At 34.5% G+C, this 22,257-nt stretch overlaps 1 protein-coding gene across 1 annotated transcript in view; it reads right to left on the reverse strand.

The window, feature by feature from the left end:
• Positions 1-21,686, reverse strand: part of LOTGIDRAFT_159694 (hypothetical protein) — a gene marked incomplete at both ends in the record, with an annotated part of 30,094 nt that extends 8,408 nt beyond the window's left edge. Inside the window, 42 exons of the mRNA XM_009054183.1 lie at positions 141-425; positions 878-999; positions 1,220-1,313; positions 1,824-1,978; positions 2,314-2,431; positions 2,771-2,910; positions 3,311-3,434; positions 3,786-3,931; positions 4,340-4,469; positions 4,933-5,099; positions 5,572-5,683; positions 6,128-6,237; positions 6,762-6,894; positions 7,185-7,330; positions 7,745-7,871; positions 8,291-8,454; positions 8,851-8,968; positions 9,524-9,654; positions 10,066-10,186; positions 10,399-10,544; positions 10,978-11,131; positions 11,307-11,431; positions 11,776-11,899; positions 12,354-12,484; positions 12,755-12,887; positions 13,201-13,352; positions 13,711-13,819; positions 14,149-14,294; positions 14,735-14,873; positions 15,281-15,426; positions 15,991-16,135; positions 16,592-16,746; positions 17,155-17,290; positions 17,554-17,696; positions 18,223-18,331; positions 18,771-18,907; positions 19,117-19,234; positions 19,511-19,701; positions 20,280-20,412; positions 20,897-21,036; positions 21,303-21,423; positions 21,626-21,686. Of these exons, the coding sequence (XP_009052431.1) occupies positions 141-425; positions 878-999; positions 1,220-1,313; positions 1,824-1,978; positions 2,314-2,431; positions 2,771-2,910; positions 3,311-3,434; positions 3,786-3,931; positions 4,340-4,469; positions 4,933-5,099; positions 5,572-5,683; positions 6,128-6,237; positions 6,762-6,894; positions 7,185-7,330; positions 7,745-7,871; positions 8,291-8,454; positions 8,851-8,968; positions 9,524-9,654; positions 10,066-10,186; positions 10,399-10,544; positions 10,978-11,131; positions 11,307-11,431; positions 11,776-11,899; positions 12,354-12,484; positions 12,755-12,887; positions 13,201-13,352; positions 13,711-13,819; positions 14,149-14,294; positions 14,735-14,873; positions 15,281-15,426; positions 15,991-16,135; positions 16,592-16,746; positions 17,155-17,290; positions 17,554-17,696; positions 18,223-18,331; positions 18,771-18,907; positions 19,117-19,234; positions 19,511-19,701; positions 20,280-20,412; positions 20,897-21,036; positions 21,303-21,423; positions 21,626-21,686 (5,737 nt within the window). The remainder of the gene's footprint in view (positions 1-140; positions 426-877; positions 1,000-1,219; positions 1,314-1,823; positions 1,979-2,313; positions 2,432-2,770; positions 2,911-3,310; positions 3,435-3,785; positions 3,932-4,339; positions 4,470-4,932; positions 5,100-5,571; positions 5,684-6,127; positions 6,238-6,761; positions 6,895-7,184; positions 7,331-7,744; positions 7,872-8,290; positions 8,455-8,850; positions 8,969-9,523; positions 9,655-10,065; positions 10,187-10,398; positions 10,545-10,977; positions 11,132-11,306; positions 11,432-11,775; positions 11,900-12,353; positions 12,485-12,754; positions 12,888-13,200; positions 13,353-13,710; positions 13,820-14,148; positions 14,295-14,734; positions 14,874-15,280; positions 15,427-15,990; positions 16,136-16,591; positions 16,747-17,154; positions 17,291-17,553; positions 17,697-18,222; positions 18,332-18,770; positions 18,908-19,116; positions 19,235-19,510; positions 19,702-20,279; positions 20,413-20,896; positions 21,037-21,302; positions 21,424-21,625) is intronic.
• Positions 21,687-22,257: the final 571 nt, after the last annotated feature.

A 22,257-nucleotide genomic window follows, 5' to 3' on the forward strand; every position in this document is an offset into this window, starting at 1 on the left:
GTGTGTAACTTGTTCAGATAGTTCAATAACAGTGCAATGTTAGCGATGTGTATTCTGCACACAATAGAAATGAATAAGATATAAAACATTAGAAAATAGAAGGTTGATTCTTAGAAGCTTTTCTCACACTCAAACCTTACCGTCATTGTAACAGAATGCTTTGGCCACTTTGTTTTGAAAGAAACAATCCCGGTTGAAATGTTTAGGACAATCTTCCAATCTGCTCTCGTTTCCGGTACAGTTGTAAGTAAAGCCCGAATTCTCCTCAAACTCCGTATCAGATTTACCAACACCGTAAGAATAGCCCAGTTGTTTACATAGAACTTCAGCATCAGTATCATTCCAGTCTAATCCGCAGATGAATGATGTAGTTTTGTTTTGGAAGATGTATACCTGGTTACGACTATCTATTGAATATTGATCCTCTGAAACAACAACACGTAAAAACAGCGTAATTATAAACCGTTAACAAAAGCGTTATCATTAACTGAAAGCAACAATGAATTATAAAGCTTAAGCAACGAGGAAACTACATAACTAAAAACCGGCGTAAATAAGTTACGGAAAGCAGCAAGGTAATCATAAACTGAAAACAATGGTGTTACTGGAACAAGGGAATATTACAGTCTGAAATAGTGTGGTTATCCAGATGATGACTGCTGTTCTGAATAATATGCAATTGTAACCGCTTTACGTGTGAATAATAGTTAATTGATTTTTTTTTTTAAATATCAGTTTTATTTATTTAAAGTACATTTACAGATTTTTATACACATAAATACGCTTAAGCAATTACCCATGCACACACTCACACACTCATGGTGAGAATTAAAACTTTTGATTTTACATATTGGTATTGTGGTCCTGCTACACTTACCAGAACAATTCTGATTATTCCTGGATATAAGATACCAAAGTTTTTCATCTATTTTATCCTCACATCCGCTACGATGGCTGTAGAGGTCACTTAATACACACTCTTTAATACTGGCCTCTTGTCTAAATAAATAGTATATTAATAGCGATGAGGGCTACAAATTTTTTTCTGCTCATGATTGTGATCATTTGCATCATCAATTTTCAGTCACAGGCACACAAATTGTGTGACCGATATGGAAACTGTGATATGATAATAATATGGTAAGGCAACCACATTTTCAAGAGTCTATATAGGACTATAGGTCCTATAGGTAAATTACATATTTAAAGTTTGACTCACCCACAAATGTTATTTTTGGGATCACATTTGTTCATAGCTAGACTATACAGCATCATTTCATCACATGAATCCTCAGGAAGATTTTCATACATTTCTATAGAAAAGTAAAAATGGATATACTTGACTACTTTCTTTTAACTCACTAGACATTCGCTGTGAGTAGGCTTTGTCCTATTTTGAACATCTTGTCCAAACAGTTCTACTGACTATAAAATGCCGGATTCCATGAAAGGCAAACATTAAAAATCAGTCTTTATACTTAAACATCCAATGAGCTGATATCCTCAATAAAACATGAACGTTTTCGTTCGCCAAGAAATGTGAAAGGATTCAAATTACCAACATCAATTAATAGCACAATCTTTTAAAAATTGTCATCCCAACTTCTATGTTACGCTCTGTGATGTTCACTTGCACCTTAAAGTGCATTGGCTACCATAGGTTCGGGAGATAGATTAGTTAACAACGCCCCTTTCTTGATGACGCTGATTCTCATGTTTCAGCTTATAAAAGTAGAATAGGTTCTCACTAAAGAGATTGATGATGTCTGGTACCCTAAACACATGCTGTGAACATAAATTTATTGATATAAAAAAGCACCAACCTTTAGTACATGGTTCAGGATCAAAGTTTGGAAGTATTTTACCAAGTTCAATACCATTGACTAAGCTACCTAATACATCTTTAGTTTTACAATAACGGTATTTACCATCATTGTAGACATTGGTTTGTACGCAGTGTATCGTTTTTTCCCAGTGACTGAAACAAAGAATATTCTACAATACAGAATAGAAAATAAACCAAGCTGGGGGCTTTAATAATTTCAAGCACACAACTGTATATTACTATTCAATATTTGGACACTACTTTTGCAAGGATATTTCAAGTCACCTGCACATTGACAGTTATGTAATCTTGCAAATCGGCAAACATTGCATGTCTCCTTTCATATTTGAAAACATTAAAAAATGACGCAACTTGTTCCGAATCAGTCGTCTTGATAATACATTGTACATTATCATATGATGAACAAGGGTTAACTCGTTAACATTGTATATTGTACAACGAAATATTTGATTTTAATGATTACTTACAGGCATGATTTTTCTGGTTCTTGGTTGATCATGGTGTAATGCTGATTACAATCTGTAAAGTGCCAACTATTAACAGATACACCTTCACAGCCACTCTGCAGATTACCACTTGATTGATCTATAATAGATGAACGAAAGGAATGATTCAAAATTGCTTCATTATTCTAGATGCTACTATTTCAAATTCTCCATTTATGTATACTACAAGCATTATGCTTGAATGAACGAATAATAAATACAGATTATCCTGAACAATACTATCATATCAAAGAGGTATCTTGTAAATAAAATGGATATGAATCTACAAATATCATGCAGATATGTTGCAATTCATTTGCTCAACCCGAATATCTGTCATAATATATCTCCGATTTTCAGTCAAATTTTTCTGCATGTTTTGTAAAACCCTATGTTCCGAGCCACAGTATACACCACGCTAAAACGGAAAATTGCTTACTACTACAGACAGAAACTGAACCAATGTAGGTCATAAACGGCTGCCGTTGCAAATGTCCTTCAATTAAATAGCTTGGACACGTCATCTGGAACTCAGTGGACAGTGCGGACTTGATACAGCTACCTAGGTCTTGAATGACACTGAAATTGATACAATCATTATTGCAACACTATTTAAAGGTAAGTATGTCAGGAAGATGCACTCAAATCCTTTTCCCGAGAGATGTGTTTAAGGCACCAGGTGGGATACGTTTACTCATGTTGACACAATATACCACTTTTTATTATAAGATCCTTCATTTGATTGATATACTACTAATATGAATAGTTCAATAGCTGCTGTATTTCCTAATGTATTGCCAAACTTTTATTTTGGATGTTGGGATTCGTTTTTGCTGTTCGAATGGTTAATACTTGCTCGAATATCAACAGAAGAGGAAAATGATTATCAATGATGTTACTTTGGTTTCAGCAGACCAATTCTCATAGACGAGTAATCGAAACTATAAGCTTAAATCATCGGTGGTGTTTATTGCCTCACCTGCAAGGCATTCGATCACTGTTTCCAGGAATGAACTGTGAACATATATATTGTATCATATAATGATACATAAACGGTGTATTACACAGGCTGGTGCTTGTTAAACGAGGAATTTCCATTGGACCTGAAAAACATCACATTCGTACTTGAAACTCATTGTGAAGAAATTACACCCCGATATACAGTGATTTTCAACAAAATCAACAAGCCAACAAACGCAATGGAGTTGCCATGAAATAAGTCTTCGTGGTCATTCTGGATCATTCAAAATCTAAAAGAATGAACATAGCACGGAATAGCTGTTCAGACAGGTTTGCTAGCTAAGCTATTTTCAAGCTATTGCAATTCGTCCATTCTACCTGACATATTTGGTTATTTGACAGATTGAAAACCTCAATTCAGATATTTTTGATGCTGTAATTTTTAAATTAAAAACCTTTGTTCAATCGTCAATAAGAACTCTGAGTGTGATTACCTGAACAAGATTGTGAAAATGTATCATACACTGTTGATAACATTGTATTATTGTTAATATACATTTCTTTAAGATCATCAGCAGTACAATTATAACCACTGAGCTGGCTGGCATAGACTAAACACTTCATAGAGTCTTCGAGTACACTGAAACATGTAATTGTAAATCATGAAGCATATTGAAGAGAGGAAATATTATACAAGACTACAAAAAGATCCACGAAACTAATATTTGTATCACTAATTTGTCAATAATTTGAGAACTCAGATCCAAACCAAGAGGTTCATGGAAGGGAAATACTATGGGAAATGATTTTACAGGGATTTTACTGTATCTTTGATGATGATGAACATTCTGTTAATTCTTTGTCTCATAAGTTTGTACCTGATTTTTCATCCAGATAGGATATATATTTCTACCTCGTGCAGTTACAAAATGTCTTCTGCGACATATCGACACATATCAAGGATTAATCTTTCCGACATGGTACAGTGAAACAACAGACCAGAAGTACACGATACTGGAACTGGAAAGATCTGTGCAAGTCAACTTACCGACACTGCTGTTCCGTGCCTTGTGTTTGGTTCAAACTCATTAACGCGTGTTGACACATGTCAAATCCTGATACCACCATCTCCGAACATTCAGTCATATTAACAGGATAATACGATACCTCGTCTGTAGCTTTAATCAAATAAAACAAAATGAGATAGTTTATAAGGTCCAGATACATCCTCTTTTGCATGTACATGTCGTTGGTAATCTTCACAATGTCAAGATATTACGAAGTTCGATAGTTGGTGAAACTATATAGGAAGTTTCTTTCTCACTTGATCTTCATTTATTTGGTCATATACCTACATACTATATTTTATGGAACTTAAAAAAACTATAGCATTTTCAATATGTGAAACCACAGTGATTAACATCACCAAGTATAATATTCGGAGAGCATTGAAATTCAATCTTGAGCTTCATATTTTTTCTAAATCGGTCGGATATTAGAGCCTTTACGCGTGAGGATTTGAATAGATATTTGGACATGGTTGTCAACAATATACGTCAACATAGATAGATGTGGGTGTATAATCTATAATTTGTGATTAAATAGAAATATGAGGTTAATATTAATATAAAGAGTGCATACCTAATATACATGAAGACTCATTCATAGTTGATTGCTTGGTTTGATTAAAATACGGCTGTAATCTACGAGTTTGTGATATCAGTCCTTCTTTAATCTTGATATTATCACAATACATTCCGGACTCTAACAATAGCCGTGAAACACAGCGCGTCATCTTATCCAATAAACTGAAATAAACACATAAAAATAACACCCAGGATAAAGCTTTCAAATGAAATGATACGGAGTTTTATATCAGACATTTTTGTTTCACCTTTATGAGCAAAGAAAGAAAGTGGCTGCATGCATAAACAGAATTCTTTCAGAGCACCACATTTAACTTCACTAGACCATTGAAATGATATGGAGTTTTATGTCTGACATTTCTTTCTGCACCTCAATCGCGAGTGAGGCTGTCTAAAAAATATAAAACGGCAGCACGTAAATTCATTTCTGAAAACTTCAATTAAAGGTATTGTTAACATGTAACCTTCGCTGGCTTTAAGTTTGTGAATTTTATTTCACACCCATCAGTCCAATTAACTAGAGAGAAGAACATGGCATATAGCATTAATATTATCGTGTCGCCTGGCTTGCTACGACCACTTCCCCAGTCTCCAGAAGGTGTAGGTTAATCAACTTGTTTCAGTATTTATCTACCTGCACATAGATTCGCTCTGTAAGTTGAAGTATGTCATAGAACATCGGTAGCTTGTAGCCAGTATCACCATGATATCAGATTGGTCACAAATAGAACCCTCTATTTCATCAACTGTAACAAGATAAAAAATTAAAATGAGAAAAAGTGACTCAACGGGATTGTTTATTTAGCTTCATGTCTAGGATTCCACAAAACCTCAGTCCTATTAATATGAGACTAAACCTTCGTTTCGTGTGTTTTATAAGCTTTTATAGCCAATTCAGTTAGACCTTTTAAGAATAAAAGCTCATAATAAAATAATAAATAAATAATTACAAAACGGAGCGAAAGTTTGTTCAATTAGACTGAGAAGGATTTGACGATTTTTGTTAACAGTCAGGGGGTAAAAACACATTTCTACAGTATCATAGCGTAGATATTTAAATCCAAATTCCTGATTAGAAAAAAAAAGAAAACCTCGGTTAATGTGAACTCCTGCTCCAAATTGACTAAACATTATGGACACGTAATAATCCATTTGAAATACTTTACATACTTATACAGGATGGTGAGGACCGGTTATATCAGCTGTACGGTCTATCAGCTGTACAATACTCTTTGTTTGACAATCATAACCAACAATTCTTCCCTTTTCTTTTACACATTTAACAGCTACTGAATCCATTCTGAAACAAGAATGTCCTATTTACAAAAACTGTCTATGCATGTTAACACTATTAACGTAATTATGATCAAAATGGTAATCCGTGAAAGGGGCAGAGTCGTCATCCGTTTGACCAAACGTACATTAGTCTCAGAAACGGGAATATTTGAGCCTTCAAATCCATGTACAGCCAGAATTATCCGCGTTTGAAAGTGAAAAAGACGACTCGTCTTTCTAGATACTCTTGTCATAAATAGAAAATACATAGAAATAGAAACTGAAATGCCTAGTTTGAGAAATTTTTGAAGAAACTATGCAGTACTATTAATGACTTTTTACATGTATGGAAGACAAAAACATATGAGAAAAAACATATGAGGAACAGAACTCCATCGTCGAAATCATCATAGGTAGTAACGGCAATATTTTGTTTTACTTATTTTCAATTTATAAGTTTCTAGAGATCTTTAAGGTCCACATCATTCTCCTATTCCAACGACAAACATTGTTTTACTCCATAGTAGTCCATACAACTGCAGTACCTACCTACACACATCTTCAGTAGAGACAGGATTGGGGGTGGCACGAGCTGTTATACTCAGAGTCAAACAGGATCTTATATTCGTATTGTATTGGTTTGGTAGAATAATAGGACAATTTTCTTCAAATGTACCATTACCTAAATTTATAAAGCAGAATGTGATATTTATGGTGCCGTCTACTATCCAAAGCAAAACAAAACGTTCTACCGCTTTATATGAGCGCCCAAGTTGTTCAAGCTCATTTACATTGAAATATCTTTTACTCTATAAATAACATAATTGTAAGAACTATGTATTGAAGACGGTGGAATAAACATGACAAAATATTGTATAAAACTAGTAGTTCCATAACGCTGTGCCTATATATCGTAAAATAAATGGAATGTGTTATTGCTTGTAAACGATTTACGATATCGGGTAAACTTACCCAAACACTTTTCCAAAACTGGAATCGGTATGAAGTCGTTAAGGTGTTCCGTATTTGTTGTAATAATTTGGACGATGTCTTCTGCTTTACAACCAGTCATATTAGATGCAAGTTGAATACACTGTCTGATAGTTGGCACTAGATAACTACAATAAACGCACAGAGTGGAGTAAAGTTTTACAAAAAGAAAACCAAATTAAGTTGTTCGTCCTTCTATCAGGAAAAGTTCTCTATAACTATGAACGGTCATGTTTGACCAGTATCAGAATATAAAGCGAAAGTAGAGAAGCATTTCCAGAACAGGACCGTTTATTCAAATCAACTTATGGAGGACGGGGGTCTGTGGGCTTCTTGGAATTAATTTAATCCTAAATTTGGACAAATCTGACAAAAATGGAGACGGCAGCTTCCGCTCCTGATTTTACATCATTTACAACCCCCATGATATTACCCTGTCCGGTCATTTTCCGTCTGTGTATGAGTATAAGACCTTCAGCGGTATTTTGTGATGCCCAATCACTGTCAAACTTTTTATAAGAATATCTTCAAAAGATACTTACAGACATGGTGTTGATATATTACGAACTGACTGTGGTATACAGGGTAACCGTTTTATCATGTTTATCATTGCATCACCATGTTGACATATATCTGGTATCGTATCAACTGTTAAGTTACTTACAAAATCTATAAAAGGTAGATCAATATTAGACTACGTATCATGGTACAGTTTAATAAGTCTTGCAATTCAATATTGTAATGGCGATTTAATACCTTCACGATATAATTATGCAATTTTGAAAGATGAATATTAGCAAAAGCTATTGCAACTTGATACTTTATTTAAACAAAATTTGTTCATAAATTATATAAGTCACAAAATAATCCGTTACCGTTCTGATACTTTTAGATAGAGTTCATTTTAAACAACCTTTAACTTTTCACGTCATAAATGTGCAATAAATATTGACGAAATTTAACAAAGCTAAAGCAATAATATATTGTATTTGAGATTGGGCTAATTCCTGATCTCATAGTTACTGGTTGTTCTAACAATACACATATAAGATTCATTTTCAGCAGAAAGGACAATGCCCTGGACTTACTGTTGCATATTTCAGCTACCCGAGGTATTGCTGACATCTGTGTCATATTTCCACTGATATGTCCTACTATATTAAAAACTGTTTGGATATACCGATGAAGTATCTTGATGGTACAGTTCATGCCTAATTTCGTGGTCATACATTTCAATGATTGGGCATATATACTGAAAAGATAGAAGGATTAATTGTAAATAAAACATTGTATTTCAAGGGAACACAAAGAGGCCTACATTTCAATGAATGAGCACATGCACTGAAAACAATAATTTTCGAATAGATTGGAAAGAATAAACCAAAATCTAAAGTACTGAAAGAAAAATGCATGTTTAAAGGATTCGCAGTAAACATTTGGAGCAGCAGTTTACATCTTACAAAATATAGTTGTAGTGATTTTAGTGAATGAAAAGAAACAAGTTACTATATTCATGTAAAGAAGGGTTTCAAAGTAAGGAACTTACGGATTTTATAGTTCATATCATGTTCATACCTTCCATCTCGACAAACCTGGCCCTGTCCATCTCACGAGGAACGGGTAGAGCCAGATTCGTCGGGCTAATTACCTGCAAGACGCTCCATCATTCATGAGAATAATTGGTGTTAAACACGGTGATATTGAAGTCATGTCAGCAGTAGATAGAGGGTTGATACATCCATTGCTTAACAGATCAGATGTATCATCTACAATGTATGGTAAATATGACATCTGAGGAAAATAAACGAATTTCAGTTTAACTCTGTCGATTAGGCTAAAGGAGACGGAAATACCAAATTAGATAGCAATATATGCAAATATATATCAATAAACGTTCATGTAGGCATTTCTGAGAATGTAGTCCACAAACAATTCGATAACTAATATCTTCAGGAATGTTTTGGAGCTGCATTTATAGAGGACTTTGGAATGGTTATAGCTGTGGTGTCGTTTTGGAGAACGAGCCGTGAGCAAATCAGTATCTCACACTATTCGCGGCAACAGCAATGATATTACAGAAAGCATTTGCTGCGTCAGTTTCGTAGCTTTCATGAATTTTATACCCTATGCAATAACCATCGACAGTAATAGATCAGCTATCATTACATAAATAAAATATGGCATTATCATCGCCATTTCTACAAATTTGCCATGAATATATAATGCTATAGAAAACAGATGTATTGAAAGATAATAACTGCGATTGGCTTCATAAGCAAGTCCATTCAGATATGATCGTAGTCCTATAGGTGTCTACTTACTGGAACACTTGGAAAAGTAAGTTTGAAGGAAGGTATCCACAGCTAAATTTGGTGTGAAGTTTTGCATGGAACATTCCGAGTTGGTCAATCTGGTAATATTATTTGCCAGACATTCCATATATGTTGCCAAACTGAAACAGAACATAAGAATGGGTTAAAAAGTGCAAAAATCATCGAAGTACAATGTACAGAGCTCAGTGTGAAAGGAACGTTTAAGCATAATGTAAGGGTATGGTCACGATTTTACTGTAGCGGTATTTTCGCACCGTATCAACACTGGGCAACACATATTCAACCATCATCCGTATTTATGTCTGCAGTCTAACGTGCGACATTATCTTTGGAGAAGGCAAAAGGTTCAAATTAATTTTAAATTACATATAGCTTTATCTTTAAGTGTGCTAATTTATTCTATTGATTAAGGAAGCTCCCTACTTGTCCATGTCATTATAAAATATTTCCTGTGATTCCCGAAGAAGTGTGGTACTAGAGTTATCTAAGTGAAGTAAGGCTAAGAAGCATTTATGAAAAAGAAAACATACTTGCAATCTTTAACCGAATCCTTACACGTAACATTAGATACAAAATCATAGACCACAGGACTGCTACAGAGTGATCCTCTATCAACAACGTACAATGGTGGATACAGCAGTTGGTTGTCATCTGGAGTTATATCAGAAAAATAAAATAAGCTTGTGTAATTATATGAAATAGAACGTGGAAGCCGAAACGGGGCCGACCCTCGTAAACAGTTTCACTCCTCCTTGAAGCGGTTTGAAACCTACGACACTTAACCAACTAGAAGACGACAATCCGACTTGCTACCGACTGATCTTTTCCACTGCGACTTAAGGATGTCATTTTAGGAAACTTACCTAAACAAGCCTGAACTTCAACATTGAACGTTTGTCTCATATAATCAGCGTTTTGATAGGTAAGTTGTAGAAAAGTCGACATGGAACATTCGATATCTCTGGCAACCATTGCAATATGAATACACTGAGCTAGTGACGTAAGTTTCCTGTTGAATAGAAGGCAGTGATAAATAACAAAGTTCTACTTTACTTTTCTACACCTCATTACTATTTAGTTTATGAAGATGGTCAACGCAATACAATGTACAAATCACATGCTATAAATCAAGTCTAAGTCAAAGGGCCGTATGCAGTGCTCTTACCTTGACTAAAGTTGAACTTTCGTAAAGATCGGTGCATACCTAAAGGTTCGACTTAAGTCTAACTTTACTCAAAGTTTAGGTAAAGTACGAGCGCTGCATATGGCCCAAAGTCTTTTTAAGGTATGTTTTGGACAGCAAACAAACCAGGAGGACATTTTTCTAGTCAGTAAGTTGTATGAGATAATGACTATATGCTGCTAGAGTGTGTTCTCATCAACATTAATTTGTTCTTTTTAGTTAGTATGAAAATACGGTTCCTAATAATGTTGGCACTTACGGGCATTTTTCTGAATCATTCTGTGCTAGTTTCAGCATTTGATCAGGGCAAATTGTGGAAGCTGTATCCAAAATGCTCTCCCATGCACAGATAGTGGTGTTTCTATACGGCGTCGTTGACGTATAATGTGGAGATGGGGTCGTCGTTATCTCATCTATAATATACACACAAACCAGTAAGTGATATGAAAACTTAAAATCATCTGAGCATTGGTGTCGAACTTTAACAAACAGTCAAATTTTAAAAAAAAAATCACCAAATCATACCTGAATTGTTCTCAATCAACAGCACAGATATTTCCGGACAATGTTAAAAAGAAGAAGGTTTACCTTTACAATCATCAATACTGCCAATATACATCATAAACGGCTGTGCTTGTATCATTTTATTTATTTCATACTTGGGACAGACCTTGAGGAGTCCATCAAGACAGTTGGCCATTCCCATTAAAGATCTATAATAATAAACAAAACTTATTACAGCAAGAAGGTCATAGGTGGCTTCCACAAAGAATATTTAAAGAAAACAATCTTTTTTTGCATCTTATCTAATATCTGCGGTAGCTGCAATTTCAGAAGTACTTGATCAGATTACGACGTCACTATAATTCGTCTTCAAAACTTCCCTTTAAGATTACATTTTGATGTGAAATACCAACATAAATTGTTACAAGTTTATAGTTCGGATGGAAACGGTGGCTATCACTTGACTTACACAATTAAAGAGTTCAAGTAAAGTGGTAGTTATCACGAATCGGCCTATTTCAGTATTAGTTAAGTACAGATTTTACGTTCTTACCCACAGAAGCCTATGCGATGCGGATCAGGAATATATTCTTTACAATCATAGGTTATAAAATACTCGAACACAGCGCCATCTGTACATAGGTTATCTCCCCTTGGTACATCATGCTCACTTGGTACTACAAAACATTACGGTAAATTGTGCATATAATTATCTTAAACCACACGTCGAAATATTTTCTGTTTATCCAAAAGAACATGTGTCGAATAAACAATCTTCAGGACAGCATTCTTAGAAATGGAGAAAAACTTTCTGAAGGGGACTTAAGGAATATCATCTGTATGAGACTTAGTAAAGTAAGCGACCTCACTGAACTTGAGTCATGTCATTTGACTCGGCTATTTCAAATTATATCTATCGTCCGGTTGTATTAACACAATTAAAACAAAGTCCAATGCAGTAATTAAGAAGTTGTTAACAACTGACAAAACCGAAAATATACAGACTAATGGCTAGAATAGACAGTGTTCGGTTTTGGGTTTGGGAAGCAGATCGCCTTTTCTTTTTTCTAATCTACCCAGAACTCGACACCGTGCCCAATCTTGAGCACCATAACATAGTAAATTACTTACTATCACAATTTTCTGGATTAAATCCTTGAAGCACGGAGGAACCATACAGCCGTGTAATGTCATTTATAGAACAGTTATAGCCCATATAAAATGACGAGGAAGCGACACATCTCATAACATCAAACAATATACTGTAATCAAAAAATCAGAATTTGTCAGCGTCGTATCAATCTAAAGAAAATAGATCCATCCATCCAACGATTTTGAAGGGCGTAACAAGTTATTTGGAACCTGCTACTAAAAACGTTCGGTCGGCTGAAATATGCCATTTTCTGATGTGAGAATCTCAAATTGATTCAAGAATAGTATGGGTATCAGCCATGATTTAGGTAGATCTGGAATTTAGACCCGAGATTAATACCGTGATATTTCATGTATATTCTGAAGAGTTCTACACTGACCTGCATTTGACACTACCATTTACTGCTTCTTGGAATTCTTTTATTGATGCCTGACATGTGTCTAGGGTACTAACATCGGCTGCTGGTAAAACTGAACAATTAATCAGATTCGTTGGTGGTATCTCAACAACATCTATGTATATATTAAAAGAATGTATTAAATTGTGCACGTTTTGATCATGTACTGACGTTAAATGGTACAAATTGAAGATCTGTCTTAATTCCAACAAAACAATAAATGAAATGACAATAGTATTATCCTACGTGCCTGATTGAGAAATTAACACCATAAAGATAATGTTAAAACATCAATATTATACAAAGGGCTCTTTCATTCAAATTCAACCTGGAGAAGATGCACACTAATTTCTTAGTTCCTTGGGATGTCCTTAAATCCGGAACGAAATTCGATGAAGACCATTTCTTGACTATCAAGAAGCACAAACCTTTCTCTAAACAGGTAGTAAAATTGAAAGTAGAATTCAATTCAAACATGTCTATATTATCTACCAAGTATTCCAGAATGGTGGATTTAGAACAGAACATTCCTGATGTGCTTATTCTCGTAGAAACACAATCCACTAACATTGACAATGATCTGAAATATATCAGAGAGAGAGAGAAAAACAATGTTACTTTATTATATTAAGATGTGCTGAACAGTGACTTTATTATCTTTACAGATATTGACACAACTACATTTAAATGTGCTTCATGTTGACGTATATCCAAACGAAACGCATCATTTAACTTACAGGCATTAATAATATAATAAATATTTATGTAAGTATTTGGAACACTGCAACACTATAAGCAAAAAGAAGTTTGACTGTCCTTCGAGACATGACAGTCCTTCTGTCAGTGGCAACTCCAGCCTCCTGAAACACGGGGTACACGTGTGCTATAATGCTTTAGACGTAGACGTACTTAGAAAGGAAAACAAAATCAATACATACTGGCATGCTGGTTGGTCATTAAGATTCGCATAGTAGGTACACGGTGATGACGAGGCTATTAACACCATTAAATCACCAGCTTCACATATAGAACGAGTCTCAATCGGAGCTACAAAATCAAATTAGTTACTTATCGATAGAAAAGATACGATGATGTAGAAAGAAGCATATCGTTATCAAAAACATTGAAGCATAAAACTGAAGTTGCAGTTGCTGGTCGTTTGATGATCTTAAAGCATGTACTAAACCTACATTTATCCACACTAGAAAATCACGTATATTTGGGAATTTGCGAAATATGTCAATGCTTTCTAATTTGTTGACTTCGTCAAAATTTGATGTCATGTTTCATAATATACCGGTCAGTAACAAATTTCAAACAGATATACGATTTTGAGGCTGCTATCACCAGAATATTGAAATTAAAGCTGAACATACCTGTACAGTTGTCGGGATCAAAATTAAAAGATTTGAAAACTAAAGAAGTATAGGAGTAGACGGCTGGTCTAATATTGTCTGTTGTACAATCATATCCCAACATTTTACTCTTTTTTATAGCACATCTCATTGCCATCGCCAATAATCTGAAAGGCAAATTATAAAGGAATTCCTAGAGGTTCTGCAGACAAAAAAATGTAGAAGGAAGGTGGGGTGTTTTAGGATGGGTGTATTTCTGATGGTGGAGATGTGTTTCATTCTATATTTATCACATATGTTTTCTGATTCCCTATTTTGGAATTCACGAGGATTTGGAAACTACACATAAGAAGGTTGTTTAGTAACATTCTACTTATCTATTTAATGTCTTTCCAAATTTCTGAATATGCCCTATAACCAGATTGTAATCTCTATGTTTATACATGTATGCTCAAAGAAACGAGTAGGGATAATTGAACTGAAAGTGGGATGACACGACATTGGACGATTTTTTTTATAATTGCTGCTTGGATTAATGAACACGGGGTATCACAAAGACTACCATCAGTACAAGAAATATGGATAAATAAATCTATACTTGACTTACCTACAAGCGTTATCATAGTCAATATCATCAGATAGACTGACAAATACCAAAGAAAAACATTTCAATACATATTCAGGAGCGTTGGGGTCAATCACAAGTTGGTTGACTGCAGAACAGGTCTTGTTCATTGGCTCAACGCCTGAAATCATCAACAGTGTTAATACGTATGGCACAATATTTACAACGATAAAGAAGTCAACATCGTGATAATGCTCCTTTAATAACGAAATACACATAGATCGTCCTTAAAGGACACTATAAATAAAATGAAATAACTTTTTCTCGAAGGAACCTCGTTAGAAGTACACAACATATTTCAGATCAACAGACGATTGACTATCAAATACCATATATCATCCAATATCAAATAACAATAAGTATAAATGACATTAAACACACAAGTGGAGAATTGTATTTTCTACATAAATAGGGATGTGTGGAAATCTAATTTTTCTGATTTTTTGAATTTAACAGTAGCCTAAGAATTTGCTAAGCACTGGAAAAAAAATATACTGTTCCGGAACACAAACTATAGTATTTACAAACCTGAACAAGATCGAGGGTTGATTCCTACGTATGGCATGACTCCATCGCCATGATCCTTAAACAGTTCATACACCAATGACATTGGACAGGGGATGCCACGTGTTTCTAATGACGATTGGATACAACCATACAATTGGGATAGCTTTCTGTGAATAGAATCAATCATTGATCTAGATTTTATAACAAAATTCCTTATCATAATTAGAATAAGTCGCGTTTTGCACAAAAAAGATCACTGATGTGCTGTTTAGAATTCATTGTGCTTCTGGTCTCCTTTTCTTCATGCAGTCTCAGTCTTTTTCCTCGTGTAGTTTCAGTCTTTCCCTCGTGAAGTTTCAGTCTTTTTCCTCATGCAGTCTCAGTCTTTTTCCTCATGCTTTTTCCTAATGCAGTCTCAGTCTTTTTCCTCGTGTAGTCTCAGTCTTTCCCTCGTGAAGTTTCAGTCTTTTTCCTCATGCAGTCTCAGTCTTTTTCCTCATGCTTTTTCCTAATGCAGTCTCAGTCTTTTTCCTCATGTAGTCTCAGTCTTTTTCCTCATGCTTTTTCCTAATGCAGTCTCAGTCTTTTTCCTCATGCAGTCTCAGTCTTTTTCCTCATGCAGTCTCAGTCTTTCCCTTGTGAAGTTTCAGTCTTGTTAACAATATGATTGTCAATAGATACCGATTACTGTCAACCATTCATTGTTCATGTTCAATACATGTATTACTTACTCGCATTTGCCGTCAATATGTGTACTGTTCACATCCATTATTTCACCTGGACACGATTTGGGTATGCTTTCTGTAATATCATCCCATTTACAGGTGGTATTTACTATTGCTGACGGAGTCGTAGTTTCCACAGAAACGTTAAAATCTACAGAAAAAAGGACAAATCAGTATGAGATGATTAATTTAAAAATCAATTTGAAACAAAACAAGGTCTGCTGGTGTGTGGGTCTGTGGGGGGTTTCTAAATCAGTATCGCTATTGTATCTGTTTATCATATATGAAGTTCAACAGCTTGGTTTGGTCCACGCCCATGTGACATCAGTAATGTACAGAGGTGTATGTAGTATAATGCATTATATTAATAACTAAAAGTATGTTCCGATATCTGTAAGATAAATGTTAATTTCAGAAGTTCCCTTGCTGCACATGTGATAATCGTTTGTAAAAGATATCTGATTTGTCAAGTAACTGAAGGATCAACCAATCAAAGCGCTTAATTTTCAATTCGACCATTATCATAAATTCAAATGAAACGCTGATGGCGATTCACAATTTTGGCACTGTGGATGATAGCCACATATTGGGTATTACGTTCGATTACCTGGTACAGAACAACCAGTAAAATTGAGTGATGGATATTTAGCTTGTACGAACTCGGCATTCTCTATCAGAACAGTCGCTACATCTCTCGGTGTACAGTAAATAACAGATTCATGCAGAGTTTTCACCACACAGAATGATATATGTGTTAACAATCTATAATAAAATACACAATTCCATTGTTAAAAGAAAGAAACTAGGTATAAATACAAAACTTGCTGTCGGGTAAAATCTTACTCTCAAGTCCAATGAAAATCAATACAGAATAAATAAATGTACTGAAGAAGACACATCAGCAAATAGAAAACATGTATCATCATATTTTTTTGAAATTTCAGTACCGCAAAGGCCGTTTCATATAGAAGAAATTAAACCTTTCCTTTCCTCCATTCTAAATACCAAACAATTTGAAGTATACGTGATTCGGGTTCAATATTTATCATAATCCTGAATAATTAGTTTTGGTCGATGTGTAAGAATGACAGTACCTCACATTTTGACATGATTGTTTTCTGGATACACAAGAATAACATTTGTTAAAGATTTGTTAAAGAAGTAACTCACGTGCAAAGTGAATCTGGCATTTCTGATACATCATTCAATACTGGCTGGACACACGTGCTCGTCGTATACTTTAATAAAGCTTCTTCATTGTCACAGAGAGGTCGAGTTGATGGCACTACTTCTAGCGTCAGATTATCTAATCAAATAGAACAAGACCTTCATTATTCTACCATTATCTTATTAGTCAAAAATCATCAATTAAACTGCATGGACTGATTGGATAGATAAATTTGGATTGCGATCCGTCAGGAAGGTGGTATTATGATGTTAGAAAAGACTTGATAAGAGGTTAACTTTTCAAGTTGAAGATTGAAGGAATGAGCAAAGTAAGCTAATTTGCTTGAATATATTTTCCCAAATTCAGATATTCGTCGTTAATTTACAGATGTAATGACACACCTTCACAAACACTAAAATCAAATTCAGATAATTTGTTGTCTAGAAGATAGTTTGCTGTAGGTATCGAGAGTGTTCCTGGTTGACAAAATACCTCTAAATATCTCAAATAATAGCTCATACACTCTAAACCTTCGCCATAAAATCTGGAATAAGAACATTTTTTGATCAATGAATACTTATTTGTACTCTTTCGGATTCATCGGGAATAAAAACAAACTTACCTTGATAGACATGTTCAAAAACACAAACTGTCGAGGGATATTCGCAGAATCTATTTCTTAATAGATAATATAGACAAATAATGCTTTTTCGGATGTGGGACAGAAATTAATTAATTCTTTCGGTTTCTTTGAAGAATGACCATTTAAAATAACGGAAGAAGTGTATGTAAAAGAAACTTCACATCACAATATTATTCATTTTCGAACAAAGTCATGTTAAGGTACATATCGTTGCTGAAGGACACTATAGAATGAAAACTTTCTCGAATGAAAAAAGTGATTCAACAAAATCACTTCGTTTCACCAAATTTAACTGGTCAAGAAACAGGCCTTGCTCAATCAAAGTTACCGGCGAGAACATTGATAATATATATGAATATGTGAATGATTAAATAAGGAGCCTTGTTGACTTGCAAATTCTGGAGGGTAAGACATAATTAAAACTTACTCGCAGGTATCTTCCACTGTTATATCTGTATAGTTAATGAACGATAGGAACCGTAAACATACTAAGATATCTTCCTTCTTTACCAGAGCACTGGAACAATACTCTTCATCTGTAATAGATATTCATTATTAGTGTGGATTCCTCTAAACTCGTGGTGAGCACGATAATCCGTCCGTGTTGCAAAATCAACAAGTCTGTTTACATTTTACAGACAAATAAGGATACTTAAGGAAATTTCCTTTGAGCTTTTTTTTTCATTGTAAATTCCACATCGTAATGAGTTATTCATTCTGCAGTTAATAAGAGCACATGAGACATGTGTTCATTATTCAATAAAGAATCCAAGTACTAACGATCAGAGCCTCAAAACAAAACCCGAATTTCAAAATAAAAATTTGGCAATACATTAGTAGCAGAGTGTATATCTATAATTAATCCGGGAATAGTTGAGAGAGGGCGTCATGAACATCCAACAAATATTTTTGCATTCGGGAACGAAAACGATTTTTTTTACGTATTTATAAAGAGAAAATGAAAGTGGTACATACTATCACAGACTGTGATATTGCTGTTAGTTTCATTGATTTTACCAATAACGGCCTGTTCGATTTTAGTGGCTGTACAGTTGGAATCCAGGCGCTGTACTGTTCTGATTGTACACTGTAGTAGATCTGCTAGTGTGATACTATATCAACATAAACCACAACATTGCATTAGAACAAATGTTCAAAACGAGGAGGAATATTATGCTAAAGATAATGGGGATATTATGACATTATGAAGAACATTATTCATTTCAAATTGTTGTTGTTTCTGTCTTCATTAGTATCAGGAGCGAAAATAGTAGTACGTTTGCCTCCATCATGTTCATGTATCTTATTACTGGAGACTTACCTACACTGATTCTGACCCTGTTTGGGTTGATAAAAACACAGATTGGAGAAAATCGTTCCTGATATATACTCCTCATCATCACAAATATTCACCATTTTCTCTAAAGATTCCATGTGTTCTAAAAATAAGTATCAAATATCGAGCGCTATCCAATCATGTTAATCAAAATGCTTGATTTGCATAATTCGCCTTCTTCGGAAACGAAAAGCTTATATGCATAACAGACCCGTAGCCAGAGGGGCAATTAATATAACCAGAGGGGCAATGGAGTATGGTATTAAGAAGCTGTGATGATATTGATCGACCGTCAGAATTCTTCCCCACACCTTGTTGCCCCGTGGCATTACATGATGAATGTTGGAATTCCCCATGTATCAAAGAATCATTACATTACCTTGACATTTTGCAACACGTCCTATCTTCTCTGCACTACCGTATATAAATAACATAGCGGATAATCCATTCTCTCCTAAAGACTTTGCATATTCCATCTGTCCCATCAGAACACGGGATATATGTGAAGCAGAGCACGTCTCGCCATCATTTGCCTTCCTTTCAAGACACCGAGTGCCTTCTAAATACATTCTGCAACACAACATAATAACACACATATACCAATGACAAAGTCTTAACATAAATAAAAAAAAAAATCAGCTCTCTGGCATAAATATGTGATAATATCATTCTAATTCAAATGTTCTTGTTCTCTTAACTTTTTCAGAAAAAGAGCCAAAATAAAAGAGCGGCCTTATTCTTACCTAAGATGAATAGAGTATTCCAGTCATCTGATTGGACAATCAATAAAAATTGATTTTAAAATAGTCTACTGTATGTTTGCTTGGTTAATCTTTAGAACACGATCTAGCATACTTACATCTTACAATGTTAGAAGAAAAAAAAAGCATATTGAATGATTGTTCGTCTTTCTCGGATCGTCTGGTAAACAAGGGTTAATATAGTGGTAGGAATCGTTTGTTCACATCATCTGACTGTGACTGGGCAATCACTTAAATCACTCTATTTTTTCTCAGTTAATCTTTAGAGAACACTGTTTAGATATTCATCAACTCCCAGATGACTGAAGTCAGAACCTTATACTTATATCTCGCACAGATATAAATCAAAAGGATAATATAGTGGTAGGAATCCGTTGTTCAGTTTACCTGCAGGTGGAGTTTAAAGACGTAGTTTCATCTTTTAATTCACGTAAAGATTGAAAACATGGTGGCACTTCATTGTGATATTCCGCTTGAGACATCCCATAACAACTTCCATTAATCAGTGGTGCCATTTTGTCTGTTTTAAAAACGAAATACATGTCAACATGGTACTTTATACATTCCCGAAGCCTAAACTCCGAGACAATTAAGAAACATTTGGCAAGAAAATGAAACGGTTCAAATTTTTAAAATTTCGAAGACATTGTTAACGAATCTTTAACGGGATCGAGCAGAAAAGGTTTCTGAATTTGCGTTTCCTTTCCTTTTTTGTTGTATATCAACGATTATGCGTTTTGTCCTTGTTATCCTAGATTAGGAAGATAAATCAATTCAAAAATTCAAAACATCTGCGCATTGAACAAAATTACATTTGAGTTTTAAGAGTAAGCATAAGAGACGAGCATGCCATTTAATGCCTTTCTTTTATTTTTGACCAGTATGTCTTCAATATTTTTACAACTCATAGGAAACTGCATTCACAAACTTCCGTGAAACAAGATAGTGGGTCGTTACAGTCAAGACATAAGATGAAGATGACCTTAGCCAATCTATACACAAACCTTCGCATGCTTTTACTGTCGATCTATTAAATACACTATCTCGGTTTTGATTTAGTAACATGGTAACCTTTTCTTGGTTGCAATTGAGTTGCAGATCATTCAAATGCTCTGTGACACATTTAGGTGCATTGAACAAAGAACTGGAAAACAACAATAAAAATCTGATTCATCACAGCATTACAATCGCACAACATTCAGAAATTACCCAATTGACGATCCTTCGAAGTTATCATGCAAATATAAGCACATTAAAAGTTATAATTTGAAGTTAGTTTGTTTGCATATTATTTTAAGGCATTGTTATTCTTGCTGTTTAGAATGAACAGTGATGGCCCTACTGCTTTGCTTCTGTGGTCTTTTGGACTATATGTTAAAGTCAATGTTCATAAAATAATTTAGTACCTACCTGCAAGGCTCATTGTCTGCGTCATTTCCGTTACATTCATAATAAATAACATATCTTAAAGCATTGAAATCGTCACAGGAAGTTGATGATGGAAATGGTTCTATGATATCAAAATCTGTACCTTTAAAAGTCAAATTGATAAAAATGAAACCAAAGTAAGTCTTAACTGTTTAATCCAAAATCTAAATCGAATGTAGCCGGCCAAATAAATGAAAGCACAAACAGCAGCATAAACCCGTAAGATAGATAATAAATAAGTTTATGTATGCTAGAATTATCGTTTGCAAAAATACTTTAAAAATACTTCACTTGAACTTTCTTACCTAAACAATCATATGTCGTAACACTAATCCAGTCCCTAGAATTATTGTACATCAGTTTCATGTCTTGCACGGAACATTTATATTTCAGAACATTAGCTGTCCAGGTTGAACATTTTACTACTTGACTGTAATGACTGCAAAAGTAAAATCCTCTAATATGCAAAGTGATTTCAAAAGCAATAGGGTGTTTGACCTAATGCGATGTTCGAACCACCATCAACGATTTGGTGTTGAGGTGAAATCCATTGTTTCAGGGGCTGCAGTCAAAGTAGTTAATAATGATGGACATCATTTGGTTGAATTGAAATAATTAATTACACCATTTCAACCGAATGGTGTCATAATCCGAAAAAGGATTTCTGGAATCACTGTATTAATTGAACTAACAATGGGAATAAGATATACACTTCAGCTATATCTACTTATATATAAAATCTCTTCCAAAAATAATATGTGTTTAATTTGTGTCGTCCGATTTGAATATTTTGCCTTATTCCGGAACAACCTTGTTCAAGTTGTGGCCTCGCAAATTCTTCCAATGTTAGTCATGGCACAGTATAATTTGTTAATTTGCTCATTTAAACAGGAACACCCTACTGGGATTTAGACGTACTGATTTTTTTCTGGTAATG

Source organism: Lottia gigantea (genome assembly GCF_000327385.1).
Source record: "Lottia gigantea unplaced genomic scaffold LOTGIsca_21, whole genome shotgun sequence".
In the NCBI taxonomy this organism is placed as follows: domain Eukaryota; kingdom Metazoa; phylum Mollusca; class Gastropoda; family Lottiidae; genus Lottia; species Lottia gigantea.